The 18,113-nt window shown below is 45.2% G+C and overlaps 1 protein-coding gene across 1 annotated transcript in view; it reads right to left on the reverse strand.

The window, feature by feature from the left end:
- Window positions 1-17,904, reverse strand: part of ano3 (anoctamin 3) — a gene marked incomplete at its 5' end in the record, with an annotated part of 97,851 nt that extends 79,947 nt beyond the window's left edge. Inside the window, one exon of the mRNA XM_090215631.1 lies at window positions 17,625-17,904. Coding sequence (XP_090071757.1) covers window positions 17,625-17,904 — 280 coding nt within the window. The remainder of the gene's footprint in view (window positions 1-17,624) is intronic.
- Between the last annotated feature and the right edge of the window lie 209 nt (window positions 17,905-18,113).

Consider the following 18,113-nt stretch of genomic DNA (forward strand, 5'->3'; position numbering starts at 1 on the left):
GAGACTTATAAACCAACAGATCAATAGAGAGACTTATAAACCAACAGAGACTTATAAACCAATAGAGAGACTTATAAACCAATAGAGAGACTTATAAACCAATAGATCAATAGAGAGACTTATAAACCAACAGATCAATAGAGAGACTTATAAACCAACAGAGACTTATAAACCAATAGAGACTTATAAACCAACAGAGACTTATAAACCAATAGAGAGACTTATAAACCAATAGAGAGACTTATAAACCAATAGAGAGACTTATAAACCAATAGATCAATAGAGAGACTTATAAACCAACAGAGACTTATAAACCAATAGAGAGACTTATAAACCAATAGAGAGACTTATAAACCAATAGATCAATAGAGAGACTTATAAACCAACAGATCAATAGAGAGACTTATAAACCAATAAACCAATAGAGAGACTTATAAACCAATAGAGAGACTTATAAACCAATAGAGAGACTTATAAACCAATAAACCAATAGAGAGACTTATAAACCAATAGAGAGACTTATAAACCAATAGATCAATAGAGAGACTTATAAACCAACAGATCAATAGAGAGACTTATAAACCAACAGAGACTTATAAACCAATAGAGACTTATAAACCAACAGAGACTTATAAACCAACAGAGACTTATAAACCAACAGAGACTTATAAACCAACAGAGACTTATAAACCAACAGAGACTTATAAACCAACAGAGACTTATAAACCAACAGAGACTTATAAACCAACAGAGACTTATAAACCAATAGAGAGACTTATAAACCAACAGAGACTTATAAACCAACAGAGACTTATAAACCAATAGAGAGACTTATAAACCAATAGAGACTTATAAACCAATAGAGACTTATAAACCAATAGAGAGACTTATAAACCAATAGAGACTTATAAACCAATAGAGACTTATAAACCAATAGAGAGACTTATAAACCAATAGAGACTTATAAACCAATAGAGACTTATAAACCAACAGAGACTTATAAACCAACAGAGACTTATAAACCAACAGAGACTTATAAACCAACAGAGACTTATAAACCAATAGAGACTTATAAACCAATAGAGACTTATAAACCAACAGAGACTTATAAACCAACAGAGACTTATAAACCAACAGAGACTTATAAACCAACAGAGACTTATAAACCAACAGAGACTTATAAACCAATAGAGACTTATAAACCAACAGAGACTTATAAACCAATAGAGACTTATAAACCAATAGAGACTTATAAACCAACAGAGACTTATAAACCAACAGAGACTTATAAACCAACAGAGACTTATAAACCAACAGAGACTTATAAACCAACAGAGACTTATAAACCAACAGAGACTTATAAACCAACAGAGACTTATAAACCAACAGAGACTTATAAACCAACAGAGACTTATAAACCAACAGAGACTTATAAACCAATAGAGAGACTTATAAACCAATAGAGAGACTTATAAACCAATAGAGACTTATAAACCAATAGAGAGACTTATAAACCAATAGAGACTTATAAACCAATAGAGACTTATAAACCAATAGAGAGACTTATAAACCAACAGAGACTTATAAACCAATAGAGAGACTTATAAACCAATAGAGACTTATAAACCAATAGAGACTTATAAACCAATAGAGAGACTTATAAACCAACAGAGACTTATAAACCAATAGAGAGACTTATAAACCAATAGAGACTTATAAACCAATAGAGACTTATAAACCAATAGAGAGACTTATAAACCAACAGAGACTTATAAACCAATAGAGACTTATAAACCAACAGAGACTTATAAACCAATAGAGAGACTTATAAACCAACAGATCAATAGAGAGACTTATAAACCAATAGAGACTTATAAAACCAAGAGAGAGAGAGAGCTGTGAGCTGTGTCTGTATAGCACAAGCTTAATCTAGACTGATTTTGGCAGACTCCTCTCTTAAATATGGTCAAATGTTACATGTTAAATGCCTATAGGACACTGACAGGCCTGTCACCTGACCAGAGCTCTATGGGGGAAGAGGGTGTCACCTGACCAGAGCTCTATGGGGGAAGAGGGTGTCACCTGACCAGAGCTCTATGGGGGAAGAGGGTGTCACCTGACCAGAGCTCTATGGGGGAAGAGGGTGTCACCTGACCAGAGCTCTATGGGGGAAGAGGGTGTCACCTGACCAGAGCTCTATGGGGGAAGAGGGTGTCATTTGACCAGAGCTCTATGGGGGAAGAGGGTGCCATTTGAAGCCTGTGGATGATAACATGCTGTGTGTGGATTTACTATGAGCACCACTCAAGGTATTGGCTCTGAATTATCACAGAGAGGATCTATATTTGAGTTATTTACCAGACACTCCTATCCAGAGAGATTCATAAGAACAATTAGGGCTAAGTGCCTTGCTCAAAGGGCACATCGACAGTTTTTTTCCCCCCTACCTAGTCTGCTCGGTTATTGCCCAAAACGCCCGATAGGCTACCTGTCTAGACCCAGGTAGTGTGCTCCAGTCCCAGGTAGTGCTCTACATAGGGAATGGACTGCCAATGATGATAGGCTATGAAAACAAGTGTGAAACTACCAATCAATGTGTCTGATATATGGACGCACGCAGAATTTTTAAAAAGGGTATTATTTGGGCTCATTTAGCCTGGCTCATCAATATCATGTTGCATCAATAGAAATGTGATTGTTTGTCAAAAGTCAATTCATTTCAATGGTAAAATGAGAACAAATGGACAAATATCCTGACATGATTTCAGACTGTAGAGAACCGCCTGCACCGTCTCGGTGTCACCCGTTCCAAGGAATCCCTGTTATCATAGCGAGCGCGCGGAGGGAATGAAGCAGAGGTGCACGCTCGTGACAGCTCGTCATTCCAAAAAAAAAAACAGAATTCCCAAACTAGTAAACAAGGTACAAAAAGTCCACTTCGACCATCACATTAAAAAGTAACACGACTGAATCAAAACGAAACCAACACACTCATAACTACTAACCGTTTTGCTGCTTGAAGGACTGTGTGGATCCCGAGTGATGCACCATAGTACCGTTTGGTTGTTGATAATTATTTCCACCGTAAAATTAAATTATACACTCCGTATTCCCGAAAAGCAAGGTTTCCGAATACAATGGGAAACTATGGTGAGATTGCGTAGGTGTTCTGACCGCAGCTATCCATGTCCAGTAACCTACAGTCATCACAGCAAGGCTGAATAAAGCCACGCGGAAACCACATCAACACCTGTACTGATCTCCTCTCCTCCCTCCACATGTGGCTCCCCCATCCATGGCTGTTGTCATGGTAACGGACGGGAGGGAGGTCCGTGATGGCCCCATGGTCCCTCCTCTCCACCCCCTTTTTCCACACACAGCGAACCTGGTTCTGAATTTAGGCTACTGCTTCTTCTGTGTAAAACGACCAAATATAAAAAATTAAAAATAATAATATCCAATATCTCCTTGATAAAATATCATCATGACAAATGGTCATGACAAAGGGTCTACCACCCTCACCACACCAACCAGAACATCGACTAATTGTCTGTCCTGACTGGCAGCATTACCTGGGGGTGTCCTGGCTGGCAGCATTACCTGGGGGTGTCCTGGCTGGCAGCATTACCTGGGGGTGTCCTGGCTGGCAGCATTACCCGGGGGTGTCCTGGCTGGCAGCATTACCCGGGGGTGTCCTGGCTGGCAGCATTACCTGGGGGTGTCCTGGCTGGCAGCATTACCTGGGGGTGTCCTGGCTGGCAGCATTACCTGGGGGTGTCCTGATTGGCAGCATTACCTGTGGGTGTCCTGGCTGGCAGCATTACCTGGGTGTGTCCTGGCTGGCAGCATTACCTGGGTTGTCTTCCGTAGGGTTACTGCTCATGGGACTAGTGAGAGGATGACCAGAGATAGCGAGAGCCTATATGGCTTTGAGGCAGTTACCTGCTGTTATGAAGCCAATGAAAGTCTTTAGACAGGAAGAGAGATAGATGCTCCCCATCTCATCCCATTGGGCTCTGCTACACCTGGAGTTTCCACAGGCACGCTAAACCAGGTCAGGCAGGTCAGACAGGTTAAACCAGGTTAGACAGGTCAGGCAGGCTAAACCAGGTTAGACAGGTTAGGCAGGCTAAACCAGGTTAGACAAGCTAAACCAGGTTAGGCAGGTCAGACAGGTTAAACCAGGTTAGACAGGTCAGGCAGGCTAAACCAGGTTAGACAGGCTAAACCAGGTTAGACTGGTCAGGCAGGTCAGACAGGTTAAACCAGGTTAGACAGGTCCGGCAGGCTAAACCAGGTTAGACAAGCTAAACCAGGTTAGACAAGCTAAACCAGGTTAGACTGGTCAGGCAGGTTAAACAGAGGCATTAGAGGCTGGTTATGAGGCTGTGAGAAGAAACTGCCATGCAATCAATACTGTCTCGGCTGGACTAAGGCTGCCTTCTCCTGGTGGTGCTGTCATACTCTTCCTGCCGAGGGGATCCTAGTGGGAGGAGAGAACACATAGGAATAGAATATATTCATTCTCATGGACTAGATTCTACGATTCTATTCATTCTCATGGACTGGATTCTATGAATCTATATTCTAGATACCTAGACCGATGTTAATTCTACGTGTACAGGAGAGACTCCTGGTTTGTATAAAAATAAAAAAACACCGGATAGAGGAAGAGCTTTGGTGTCACACTGTGATATCTTATGAATCCTAGAGTTCACATCCTGAGTCATATACAAGAACAGCTGCTCTAAAATGTTTCTCTAGTGTTTCATAACAAGGGATGGATCAAAATGGACAGAATGGGAACCTGGACGAGATTCCCAGTCACGGGTAAGGTTGAGTATTTATGTTATTAACCTAGTCCAGAGGAGGGTCATGCTTTTTCAATTTCAGTCAAGGTTAAGGTTTAGTATTTATGTTATTAACCTAGTCCAGAGGAGGGTCATGTCATTTATAATTGATGAAATTTGTAATTGATGAAATGTCAATATTTCTCAGTTTTAGAATTAGTGTCTTATTTGGCTATATGCAGAGTGTACAAAACATTAAATAACACCTCTCTAATATTGAGTTGCACCTCCTTTTGCTCTCAGAACAGCCTCAATTCGTCGGCCGTTGGACTCTACAAGGTGTTGAAAGCGTTCCACAGGGATGCTGGTCCATGTTGACTCCAATGATTCACACATTTGTGTCAAGTTGGCTGGATGTCCTTTGGGTGGTGGACCAGTCTTGATACACACAGGAAACTGTTAAGTGTGAAAAACCCAGCAGCGTTGCAGTTCTTGACACAAACCAGTGCACCTGGCATCTACTACCAAACCCCTGTTCAAAGGCACTTCAATCTTTTGTCTTGCCCACTCACCCTCCGAATGGCAGATACACAATCCATGTCTTAATTATCTCAAGGCTTGAAAATTATTCTTTAACCCGTCTCCTCCCCTTCATCTACACTGATTGAAGTGGATTTAACAGGTGACATCAATAAGGGATCATAGCTTTCACCTGGATTCATCTGGTCTGTCTAGGACTAGGTCATGGAAATAGCAGGTGTTCCTAATGTTTCGTTCCTGTGTCTCTGCTGGGCGTGCAATATCAATAGTGTGGTCTCGATCAATGTGGTCTCGATCAAATGATCCATAGGTTATAGGCTATGGGTGGGCAACTCCAGTCCTCCAGGGCCTGATTGGTGTCACACTTTCTCTCCCAGCAAACACAGCTGATGAATCAAATTACATTCCAAACTGAAGATCAGGTGATTATTGGAGTCAGGCGTGTGAGCTGGGTGCAATACTGTGACACCAATCAGGCCCTCAAGGGCTGGAATTGCCCACACCTGACATATAGGATATAGGCTATGAAGTGCATGCTGGGAGAAGCACAGAGCATAGTTAGTTATATTTATAAGATAGCTGCTGGGATGGTGTAAATTAAACTAGTCTGCATTACACACTGCAATGGATATTCCCACCCTGAGCATCAGCCTTGCTGATCAAACCGTTTTTTGTGTGTGCTGCCTAACTAATTCTGTGCTGTGAAAAGGCTATAGCGGCAGTTCAGGAGGAGAGCCAAATAATTATTCCGAAAATACATTTGATTAGGTCTAGTCCCCCCCAAAATCTGCAATATCTTGCGTGCATAGCATATAGCCTTCTGTTTAGTTTGAGAAGGAGAGTGCGAAGATGAGAAGAGGGACCGGATGTCAACCCACAGTTTCATCAGCTGTCCGTGTGGCTGTTCTCAGATCCCACAGGTGAAGAAGCCGGATGTGGAGGTCCTGGGCTTGTCCCACGTGGTCTGAGGTGAAGAAGCCGGATGTGGAGGTCCTGGGCTGGCCCCACGTGGTCTGAGGTGAAGACGCCGGATGTGGAGGTCCTGGGCTGGCGTGGTCCCACGTGGTCTGAGGTGAAGAAGCCAGATGGAGGTCCTGGGCTAGCGTGGTCCCATGTGGTCTGAGGTGAAGAAGCTGGATGTGGAGGTCCTGGGCTGGCGTGGTCCCACGTGGTCTGAGGTGAAGAAGCCGGATGTGGAGGTCCTGGGCTGGCGTGGTCCCACGTGGTCTGAGGTGAAGAAGCCGGATGTGGAGGTCCTGGGCTGGCGTGGTCCCACGTGGTCTGTGGTTGTGAGGCCAGTTGGACGTACTGCTAAATTCAATAAAACAGCTTATGGTAGAGAAATTAAAATTCTGGTGGACATTCCTGCAGTCAGCATGTCAGTTCAACAGCTCTGGTGGACATTCCTGCAGTCAGCATGTCAAGTCAACAGCTCTGGTGGACATTCCTGCAGTCAGCATGTCAAGTCAACAGCTCTGGTGGACATTCCTGCAGTCAGCATGTCAAGTCAACAGCTCTGGTGGACATTCCTGCAGTCAGCATGTCAGTTCAACAGCTCTGGTGGACATTCCTGCAGTCAGCATGTCAAGTCAACAGCTCTGGTGGACATTCCTGCAGTCAGCATGTCAAGTCAACAGCTCTGGTGGACATTCCTGCAGTCAGCATGTCAAGTCAACAGCTCTGGTGGACATTCCTGCAGTCAGCATGTCAAGTCAACAGCTCTGGTGGACATTCCTGCAGTCAGCATGTCAAGTCAACAGCTCTGGTGGACATTCCTGCAGTCAGCATGTCAATTCAACAGCTCTGGTGGACATTCCTGCAGTCAGCATGTCAGTTCAACAGCTCTGGTGGACATTCCTGCAGTCAGCATGTCAAGTCAACAGCTCTGGTGGACATTCCTGCAGTCAGCATGTCAATTCAACAGCTCTGGTGGACATTCCTGCAGTCAGCATGTCAGTTCAACAGCTCTGGTGGACATTCCTGCAGTCAGCATGTCAATTCAACAGCTCTGGTGGACATTCCTGCAGTCAGCATGTCAATTCAACAGCTCTGGTGGACATTCCTGCAGTCAGCATGTCAATTCAACAGCTCTGGTGGACATTCCTGCAGTCAGCATGTCAATTCAACAGCTCTGGTGGACATTCCTGCAGTCAGCATGTCAATTCAACAGCTCTGGTGGACATTCCTGCAGTCAGCATGTCAATTCAACAGCTCTGGTGGACATTCCTGCAGTCAGCATGTCAATTCAACAGCTCTGGTGGACATTCCTGCAGTCAGCATGTCAATTCAACAGCTCTGGTGGACATTCCTGCAGTCAGCATGTCAATTCAACAGCTCTGGTGGACATTCCTGCAGTCAGCATGTCAATTCAACAGCTCTGGTGGACATTCCTGCAGTCAGCATGTCAATTCAACAGCTCTGGTGGACATTCCTGCAGTCAGCATGTCAATTCAACAGCTCTGGTGGACATTCCTGCAGTCAGCATGTCAGTTCAACAGCTCTGGTGGACATTCCTGCAGTCAGCATGTCAATTCAACAGCTCTGGTGGACATTCCTGCAGTCAGCATGTCAGTTCAACAGCTCTGGTGGACATTCCTGCAGTCAGCATGTCAATTCAACAGCTCTGGTGGACATTCCTGCAGTCAGCATGTCAATTCAACAGCTCTGGTGGACATTCCTGCAGTCAGCATGTCAATTCAACAGCTCTGGTGGACATTCCTGCAGTCAGCATGTCAATTCAACAGCTCTGGTGGACATTCCTGCAGTCAGCATGTCAAGTCAACAGCTCTGGTGGACATTCCTGCAGTCAGCATGTCAATTCAACAGCTCTGGTGGACATTCCTGCAGTCAGCATGTCAGTTCAACAGCTCTGGTGGACATTCCTGCAGTCAGCATGTCAGTTCAACAGCTCTGGTGGACATTCCTGCAGTCAGCATGTCAATTCAACAGCTCTGGTGGACATTCCTGCAGTAAGCATGTCAATTGCCCACTGCCTTGAAACTTGATACCTCTGTGGCATTGTGTTGTTGTGAGAAAAAATTGCACATTTTAGAGTGGCCTTAGATTGTCCCCAGAACAAGGTGTGTAATGATCATGCTGTTTAATCAGCTTCCTGAGATGCTCACTGACAGGGATGTAAACAAATATGTGCACAAAATAAAAATAAAAATATATTTTTTCAAGCCTTTTGTGCGTATGGAACAGTTCTGGGATCTTTCATTTCATTTCATGAAACATGTTAATGTTGCGTTTATATTTTTGTATATTTAGACTTTACTAACAACAAGAGGGATTTGCGTTGGAGCCTATTTCTTCCTATTTAAGAAATAAATATTTTTTTGACGGACAAAATTATGCTATTGGCTGCTACGGTATACAGTGCATTCAGGAAGTATTCACACCTCTTGACTTTTTCCACATTTTGTAGTGTTAGTGCCTCGATTTAAAATGGATTAAATGCCTTCAAACAATAACCCATAATGTCTAAGTGGAATTATGTTTTTTACAAATCAGTAAGTATTCAACTCCTTTGTTATGGCAATCCTAAATAAGTTCAGGAGTCCTAAATAAGTTCAGGAGTAACAATGTGCTTAACAAGTCACATAATAAGTCACATGAACTCACTCTGTGTGCAATAATAAGTGTTTAACAGGATTGTTAATGACTACTTCATCTCTGTACCCCACACAAACAATTATCTGTAAGGTCCCACAGTCGAGCAGTGCATTTCAAACACAGATTCAACCACAAAGAACACAGAGATTTTCCAATGCCTCGCAAAGAAGGGCACCTATCGATTAAAATTAAAAAAAGCAGACATTGAATATCTCTTTGACCATGGTGAAGTTATTAATTACACTTTGGATGGTGTATCAATACACCCAGTCGTTACAAATATACAGGCATCCTTCCTAACTCAGCTGCCAGAGAGGAAGGAAACCTCTCAGGAATTTCACCAGGAAGGCAATGGTGACTTTAAAACAGTTAGAGTTTAATGGCTGTGATGGGAGGAAACTGAGGATGGATAAACATTGTAGTTACTCCACAATACTAACCTAACTGACAGAGTGAAAAGGAGGAAACCTTTACAGGATAAAAATCACTAAAAAAAAAGGCACTAAAGTAATACTGCAGAAAATGTAGCAAAGCAATTGGCTTTTGATCCTGAATACAAAGTGTTATGTTTGGGGAAAATCCAAAACACATTACTGAGAACCACTCTCCATGTTTTCAAGCATAGTGGTGGTTACATCATGTTATGGGTATGCTTGTAACTGGGGAGCTTTTCAGGATAAATAAGAAACAGAATAGAACTAAGTACAGAGAAAAAGCTGGTTCAGTCTGTTATCCACTAGACACTGGGAGATGAATTCACCTTTCAGCAGGACAATAACCTACAACTCAAGGCCAGATCAACACTAGATTTGGTTACCAAGAAGACAGTATGTTTCTGAGTGGCCAAGTTACAGTTTAGACTTAAATCTGCTTGAAAATCTATGGCAAGACTGGAAAATGGTTGTCTAGACATGATTCCCAAAATCTTGACAGAGCTTGGCTAATTTTAAAAAGAATAAAGAACACAGAGGTGCAGAGCTCGTAGAGACTTACCCAGAAACACTCACGGCTGTAATCGCAGCCAGAGAGCAATTATCAACAACCTATTTGAAAGAGCATGACATTTTTTTAAAGATTAAATGTGCAAATATTGTACAATCCAGGTGAGCAAAGCTCTTAGAGACTTAAAACATGTTAGCATCTCCTTTGACAGTAATTACAGATGTGAGTCTTTCTGGTTAACTCTCAGGGGTGTGAATACTTACGTAAATTAGATATGTTTTTTTTCATTTCCAATACATTTGCAAATATTTCTAAAAACATGCTTTCAGTTCGACACTGTTAAGTTAAAAATCAGGACTGGAATTGAGGGGTGTGTTATATCAGGACTTGAGGGGTATGTTATAGACCTACAGTACCTGAATTAAAGACAAAAAGCACAGGCCTACCCATTGTTAGGTTAAGATTTTGAAGAAAATAAAACGGATCTGATTATATAAAATTATCTATAAATGCTTTATGCCAGAAACAAGCTGTAAAATACCTGGGAAAGATGTGACTCCAATGCACATCACTGTTTCTATCATGACACAAGGGGACACCCAAATGCACACACAGGAGGCAGATGGCTGGAGTCTTACAATATGTATTCATCCAATAGGAGTCTTACAATATGTATTCATCCAATAGGAGTCTTACAATATGTATTCATCCAATAGGAGTCTTACAATATGTATTCATCCAATAGGAGTCTTACAATATGTATTCATCCAATAGGAGTCTTACAATATGTATTCATCCAATAGGGGAAGGCAAGAGAATGGTCGTGGACAGGCAAAAGGGTCAAAACCAGTTCAGAGACCAAAAGGTTGTAACAGCTGTCCTCCTTGGAAGGAGAGGAGGACCAAAATGCAGCGTGGTTATAGTTCATGTTTTTGTTTTAATAAGAAAACTCACCATGAACATAATACAAAACAATGAACTTAGCAAAACCGAAACAGCCCTCTCTGGTGCAACAAACACAAAGACAGGAAACAGCCCTATCTGGTGCAACAAACACAAAGACAGGAAACAGCCCTATCTGGTGCAACAAACACAGAGACAGGAAACAGCCCTATCTGGTGCAACAAACACAAAGACAGGAAACAGCCCTATCTGGTGCAACAAACACAGATACAGGAAACAGCCCTATCTGGTGCAACAAACACAAAGACAGGAAACAGCCCTATCTGGTGCAACAAACACAAAGACAGGAAACAGCCCTATCTGGTGCCACAAACACAGAGACAGGAAACAACCACCCACAAAACCCAACACAAAACAGGCTACCTAAATATGGTTCCCAATCAGAGACAATGACTAACACCTGCCTCTGATTGAGAACCATATCAGGCCCAAACACAGAAACAGACAAACTAGACATCCAACATAGAATGCCCACTCAGATCACACCCTGACCAACCAAAACATAGAAACATACAAAGGAAACTATGGTCAGGGCGTGACAAAGGTACCGAAGGGTATGCAGAATCAAGGTCAGGGCATGCAGGATGATCAGGCAGGATGCTCAGGCAAGCGGGAAAGTAGTCCAGAGTCAGGCAGGGGTCAAAACCGGGAAGACTATCAAAAAGAGAATCGCAAAAGGAGAACGGGAAAAACACGCTGGTTGACTTGACTATACAAGATGAACTGGCACAGAGAGACAGGAAACACAGGGATAAATACACTGGTACAGAGAGACAGGAAACACAGGGATAAATACACTGGCCCAGAGAGACAGGAAACACAGGGATAAATACACTGGGGAAAACAAGCAACACCTGGAGGGGGTGGAGACATTCCCTGTCTAGAGTGGAAAGGGACGTCCACCGCCTGGGGTGGAAAGGAAGGCCTACCGCCTGGGGTGGAAAGGGAGGCCTACCGCCTGGGGTGGAAAGGGAGGCCTACCGCCTGGGGTGGAAAGGGAGGCCTACCGCCTGGGGTGGAAAGGGAGGCCTACCGCCTGGGGTGGAAAGGGAGGCCTACCGCCTGGGGTGGAAAGGGACGTCTACCGCCTGGGGTGGAAAGGGACGTATACCGCCTGGGGTGGAAAGGGAGGCCTACCGCCTGGGGTGGAAAGGGACGTCTACCGCCTGGGGTGGAAAGGGAGGCCTACCGCCTGGGGTGGAAAGGGAGGCCTACCGCCTGGGGTGGAAAGGGACGTCTACCGCCTGGGGTGGAAAGGGACGTCTACCGCCTGGGGTGGAAAGGGAGGCCTAACTTTTGGAAGTAGAAAACATACTGAGATGCCTAATGACGTTGAAGATGTAATTATTTGCAAACAGGGACAGTTAAGTTGTAAACACCACATACTGCTTTAGCATTGGAGAAATATGACCATCTTATCTTTCTTACCTTGTAATTTCAGTCATTTAAAAAAAAAAAATCTGTTAATATGGAAAATGACATGAAATGTTTATAAAACTCATTTTTTTTACCCCTCTGACCTGCAAATACGATGATAAATTAATGCAATGCTTTTACTATAGAAAATATCTTTCCACCACTACTATTGTCCACGGTGGTCTGTGAACCCACAACCTTCAGGCCCGCAGTCGTGTGGAGCAATCTCAAACTCCTGAGTTGCCATCTAATGCTGACAGGATGAAGAACAGATTATAAAGGGACATATCAGAAGACTCTCGTCTGTCCAAGAAGTGACGGCAAAACGGTAAGGATGTTATCCTCTTTATATGTTTAGATGATTATTTTGGGTATAGGGGGAGGTTCACTTGTTTATTTCTTGTGTTCGGGGAGAGTTTAGGTGAAAGATATTTTGCTGAAGGGAGGTCAGATGTTCTTCATGTAAACCCTTATTTTAAATAACATTCCTCTCTATCAGTCTCGATAATGTAGTCAGAAACACTGTCGTGTGAAATTAGAGAAGACGCCACAGAACTTCGTAGAGAAAGGGGATAGGGTTGGCGCCACCCCCACCCCCGGGTTGTGTCCCGTGGCGGAGATCTTTGTGAGCTATACTCGGCCTTGTCTCAGGATGGTAAGTTGGTGGTTGAAGATATCCCTCTAGTGGTGTGGGAGCTGTGCTTTGGCAAAGTGGGTGGGGTTATATCCTGTCCGTTTGGCCCTGTCCGGGTGTATCGTCTGACGGGCCACTGTGTCTCCCGATCCCTCCTGTCTCAGCCTCCAGTATTTATGCTGCAGTAGTTTGTGTCGGGGGGCTAGGGTCAGTTTATTATATCTGGAGTACTTCTCCGGTCTTATCCGGTGTCCTGTGTGGATTTAAGTATTTTCTCTCTCTCTCTCGGAGGACCTGAGCCCTAGGATCATGCCTCAGGACTACCTGGCCTGATGACTCCTTGCTGTCCCCAGTCCACCTGGCCCTAGGATCATGCCTCAGGACTACCTGACCTGATGACTCCTTGCTGTCCCCAGTCCACCTGGCCCTAGGACCATGCCTCAGGACTACCTGGCCTGATGACTCCTTGCTGTCCCCAGTCCACCTGGCCCTAGGATCATGCCTCAGGACTACCTGGCCTGATGACTCCTTGCTGTCCCCAGTCCACCTGGCCCTCGGACCATGCCTCAGGACTACCTGACCTGATGACTCCTTGCTGTCCCCAGTCCACCTGGCCCTCGGACCATGCCTCAGGACTACCTGACCTGATGACTCCTTGCTGTCCCCAGTCCACCTGGCCCTAGGACCATGCCTCAGGACTACCTGGCCTGATGACTCCTTGCTGTCCCCAGTCCACCTGGCCCTAGGATCATGCCTCAGGACTACCTGGCCTGATGACTCCTTGCTGTCCCCAGTCCACCTGGCCCTAGGACCATGCCTCAGGACTACCTGGCCTGATGACTCCTTGCTGTCCCCAGCCCACCTGGCCCTAGGACCATGCCTCAGGACTACCTGGCCTGATGACTCCTTGCTGTCCTCAGTCCACCTGGCCCTAGGACCATGCCTCAGGACTACCTGGCCTGATGACTCCTTGCAGTCCCCAGTCCACCTGGCCCTAGGACCATGCCTCAGGACTACCTGGCCTGATGACTCCTGCTGTCCCCAGTCCACCTGGCCGTGCTGCTGCTCCAGTTTCAACTGTTCTGCCTGCGGCTATGGAACCCTGACCTGTTCACCGGACGTCCTACCTGTCCCAGACCTGCTGTTTTCAACTCTCTAGAGACAGCAGGAGCGGTAGAGATACTCTTAATGACTGGGTTTCTGTACAGCCCTTTGAGATATCAGCTGATGTAAGAAGGGCTATCTAGATACATTTGATTTGATAGATTTACTATTAAATTGGTGGCCATTTTTAAAATGCCTAAAGTAAGCATGCTTTCATCACTTTGGTCATCGAACAGCAGATATTTCTCATATACAACATTTAGTTGAAGGCTACAAGTAAGATACAGTATTTCCTGATGTACACATGTTTCTTAATTGAGTCCGTTACAAGCCATACAAGGACAACCGTAGGCTATCTTTCCTCTAAATATTTTCTCTCTAATTCATATGGTTTCATGCTCATTTCATCATCAACATCCTTCAACGTGGAAGACAATCATTACGGATAAACAGACAGAATAAGATTCCTGCTTTAGAGGACAACCCCCCCCCCCCCCCACACACACTTATAATACAACAGAATAGTCAGGGTTCTACCCAATCATATTCCTTCTAGGCGACAATGGAACTAACGGTCATTCTGTCTGCCAGCCAAGGTCATTGGTCTGATTTTCAATGTCAAAGGGCCAGCAGCAGCCAATCACAAGTCCAGTCTGACTCCATTCACTGATTATTACAATCGGTCAATCGGCTTGTTATCTTAGGATATAGACCCTAAGATGTTGTCCTACTCATAATGAACAGAGAGGATATAGACCCTAAGATGTTGTCCTACTCATAATGAACAGAGAGGATATAGACCCTAAGATGTTGTCCTACTCATAATGAACAGAGAGGATATAGACCCTAAGATGTTGTCCTACTCATAATGAACAGAGAGGATATGTATGATTCAATTGAATTGATAACACTTTTGTGATTGTCAACTAGCAGGTCTGTAGGCTACAGTAGGCACTGCATTAAATACTTGTCTGTGGTTTGGAGAGTGGTCTGTACTGTAGTTTCTACTCCCAGACAGAAATACCATCTGGTCTCCTCACAGCTCAGCAGGCCTCTTCCATCTGTCTTTTGCTTTCTGTCTCTCCCTCGTCCCACTGTCTCTCCCTCGTCCCCACTCTCTCTCCCTCTTCCCCACTCTCCCTCCCTCTTCCCCACTCTCCCTCCCTCTTCCCCACTCTCCCTCCCCCACTCTCTCTCCCTCTTCCCCACTCTCTCTCCCTCTTCCCCACTCTCTCTCCCTCTCTGCTTCTGGGTCAATGAATAAATAATGAAGTAGCTGTTTAAATATGTATCTCCTCCATTTTTGTGTGTTAATGTTTAGATCTGATGTAGGTCAGGATTACATCTCTGCAGAGAGAGCTACTGTAGCCTGTTTATATGCAAAGGAACACTGCCACCTTGTGGTGACTGTGGTAAACTGAAGAATAACTCATTTATTTTAACCTTTATTTAACTAGGAAAGTCAGTTAAGAACAAATTCTTATTTTACAATGACGGCCTACCCTGGCCAAACCCGGACAACGTTGGGCCAATCGGGACTCCCGATCACGGCCGGTTGTGATACAGCCCAGGATCAAACTAGGGTCTGTAGTGACGCCTCTAGCACTGAGATAAAGTGCCTTAGAAAGGGATAAAGGGGATACCTAGTCAGTTGTACAACTGAAAGCCTTCAACTGAAATGTGTCTTCTACATTCAACCCAACTCCTCTGAATTAGAGAGGTGGGGGGGCTGCCTTAATCGAACCGCCCGGGGAACAGTGTTAACTGGCTTGCTCAGGGTCAGAAAGACAGATTTTTACCTTGTCAGCTCGGGGATGCGATCCAGCAACCTTTCAATTACTGGCCCAACACTCTGACCACTAGGCTACCTGCTGGCTACTGGCCCAACACTCTAACCACTAGGCTACCTGCTGGCTACTGGTCCAACACTCTAACCACTAGGCTACCTGCTGGTTACTGGCCCAACGCTCTAACCACTAGGCTACCTGCTGGCTACTGGCCCAACACTCTAACCACTAGGCTACCTGCTGGCTACCGGCCCAACACTCTAACCAGTAGGCTACCTGCTGGCTACTGGCCCAACTCTCTAACCACTAGGCTACCTGCTGGCTACCGGCCCAACACTCTAACCAGTAGGCTACCTGCTGGCTACTGGCCCAACTCTCTAACCAGTAGGCTACCTGCTGGCCCAACACTCTAACCACTAGGCTACCTGCTGGCTACTGGCCCAACACTCTAACCACTAGGCTACCTGCTGGCTACTGGCCCAACACTCTAACCAGTAGGCTACCTGCTGGCTACTGGCACAACTCTCTAACCACTAGGCTACCTGCTGGCTACTGGCACAACTCTCTAACCAGTAGGCTACCTGCTGGCTACTGGCCCAACACTCTAACCACTAGGCTACCTGCTGGCTACTGGCCCAACTCTCTAACCACTAGGCTACCTGCTGGCTACTGGCCCAACACTCTAACCACTAGGCTACCTGCTGGCTACTGGCCCAACCCTCTAACCACTAGGCTACCTGCTGGTTACTGGCCCAACACTCTAACCACTAGGCTACCTGCTGGTTACTGGCCCAACCCTCTAACCACTAGGCTACCTGCTGGCTACTGGCCCAACACTCTAACCACTAGGCTACCTGCTGGCTACTGGCCCAACTCTCTAACCACTAGGCTACCTGCTGGCTACTGGCCCAACTCTCTAACCACTAGGCTACCTGCTGGCTACTGGCCCAACTCTCTAACCACTAGGCTACCTGCTGGCTACTGGCCCAACACTCTAACCACTAGGCTACCTGCTGGCTACCGGCCCAACACTCTAACCACTAGGCTACCTGCTGGCTACTGGCCCAACTCTCTAACCACTAGGCTACCTGCTGGCTACTGGCCCAACACTCTAACCAGTAGGCTACCTGTTGGCTACTGGCCCAACACTCTAACCACTAGGCTACCTGCTGGCTACTGGCCCAACACTCTAACCAGTAGGAAACCTCTTTAGGCTACTTATAATTTACAATCTTTGGGTTACTGGCTTTCATTAGTAGTCATTTCCCCTGGTCACATGTGGGTTCCCTGTTACCCATGAGCACTGTGTTCACCCATGAGTTGACCTGTGAGTAATTTGTTAACCTGTGAGTACTGTGTTAACCTGTGTTTTAACTGTTGAGTACTGTGTTAACCTGTGTGTTAACCTGTGAGTACTGTGTTAGCCTGTGTGTTAACTGGTGAGTACTGTGTTAACCTGTGTGTTAACTGGTGAGTACTGTGTTAACCTGTGTGTTAACTGGTGAGTACTGTGTTAACTGGTGAGTACTGTGTTAACCTGTGTGTTAACTGGTGAGTACTGTGTTAACCTGTGTGTTAACTGGTGAGTACTGTGTTAACCTGTGTGTTAACTGGTGAGTACTGTGTTAATCTGTGAATTAATCTATGAGTACTGTGTTAACCCATTTAATCTATGAGTTAATCTATGAGTACTTGGTTCACCTGTGAGTACCTATGCAACTCACTCAACAGAACCTGTCTACCTACGTACAATGTTAACTTGTACTTTGACTATATGCGTTGACTACAGAGAGAGGTTTATGTAAAAGACGTGTTGTCAGAGATCTCACTCACCAGAGACGCGATCCGTCTCAGTGTCTCCAGTATGAAGGCTTCTATTCAAGGAGAATCTCCAGGACGAGGAGTTGCTCAGACAGTGTCGCAGCTGGGTCTGGGGCAGGACATTCTGCCTGCCTCCCCTGGTCTTTATGGAGCCTGGGTCTGCGTCCTCCTCCAGAAGGGGCTGCTGACTCTCCTGAAAACATGACCCTGAAAGGGAGGGGTCACAACACACGTCCGTGTCAGTATAAAAACAACAAATCAACAATCTAATATATTTGGAAAGGCAAACTGTTAGTAGATCACAATAATGCTGCCCTGGTCATTTCTCTCCCTCTCGTGTTGCTGGCAGCTGGGCTAGACCTCATCCATTTTTAAACCACCTGTTTAAGATTCCTCAGCTGGACCTCATCCATTTTTAAACCACCTGTTTAAGATTCCTCAGCACGCTGATAACAGACTGCTGATCCTTGACACTAAATGGGGCCCCTGGTTTTATCAGGG

Source organism: Oncorhynchus mykiss, chromosome 2, assembly GCF_057628025.1.
Source record: "Oncorhynchus mykiss isolate SJ-2025 chromosome 2, ASM5762802v1, whole genome shotgun sequence".
Taxonomy (NCBI): domain Eukaryota; kingdom Metazoa; phylum Chordata; class Actinopteri; order Salmoniformes; family Salmonidae; genus Oncorhynchus; species Oncorhynchus mykiss.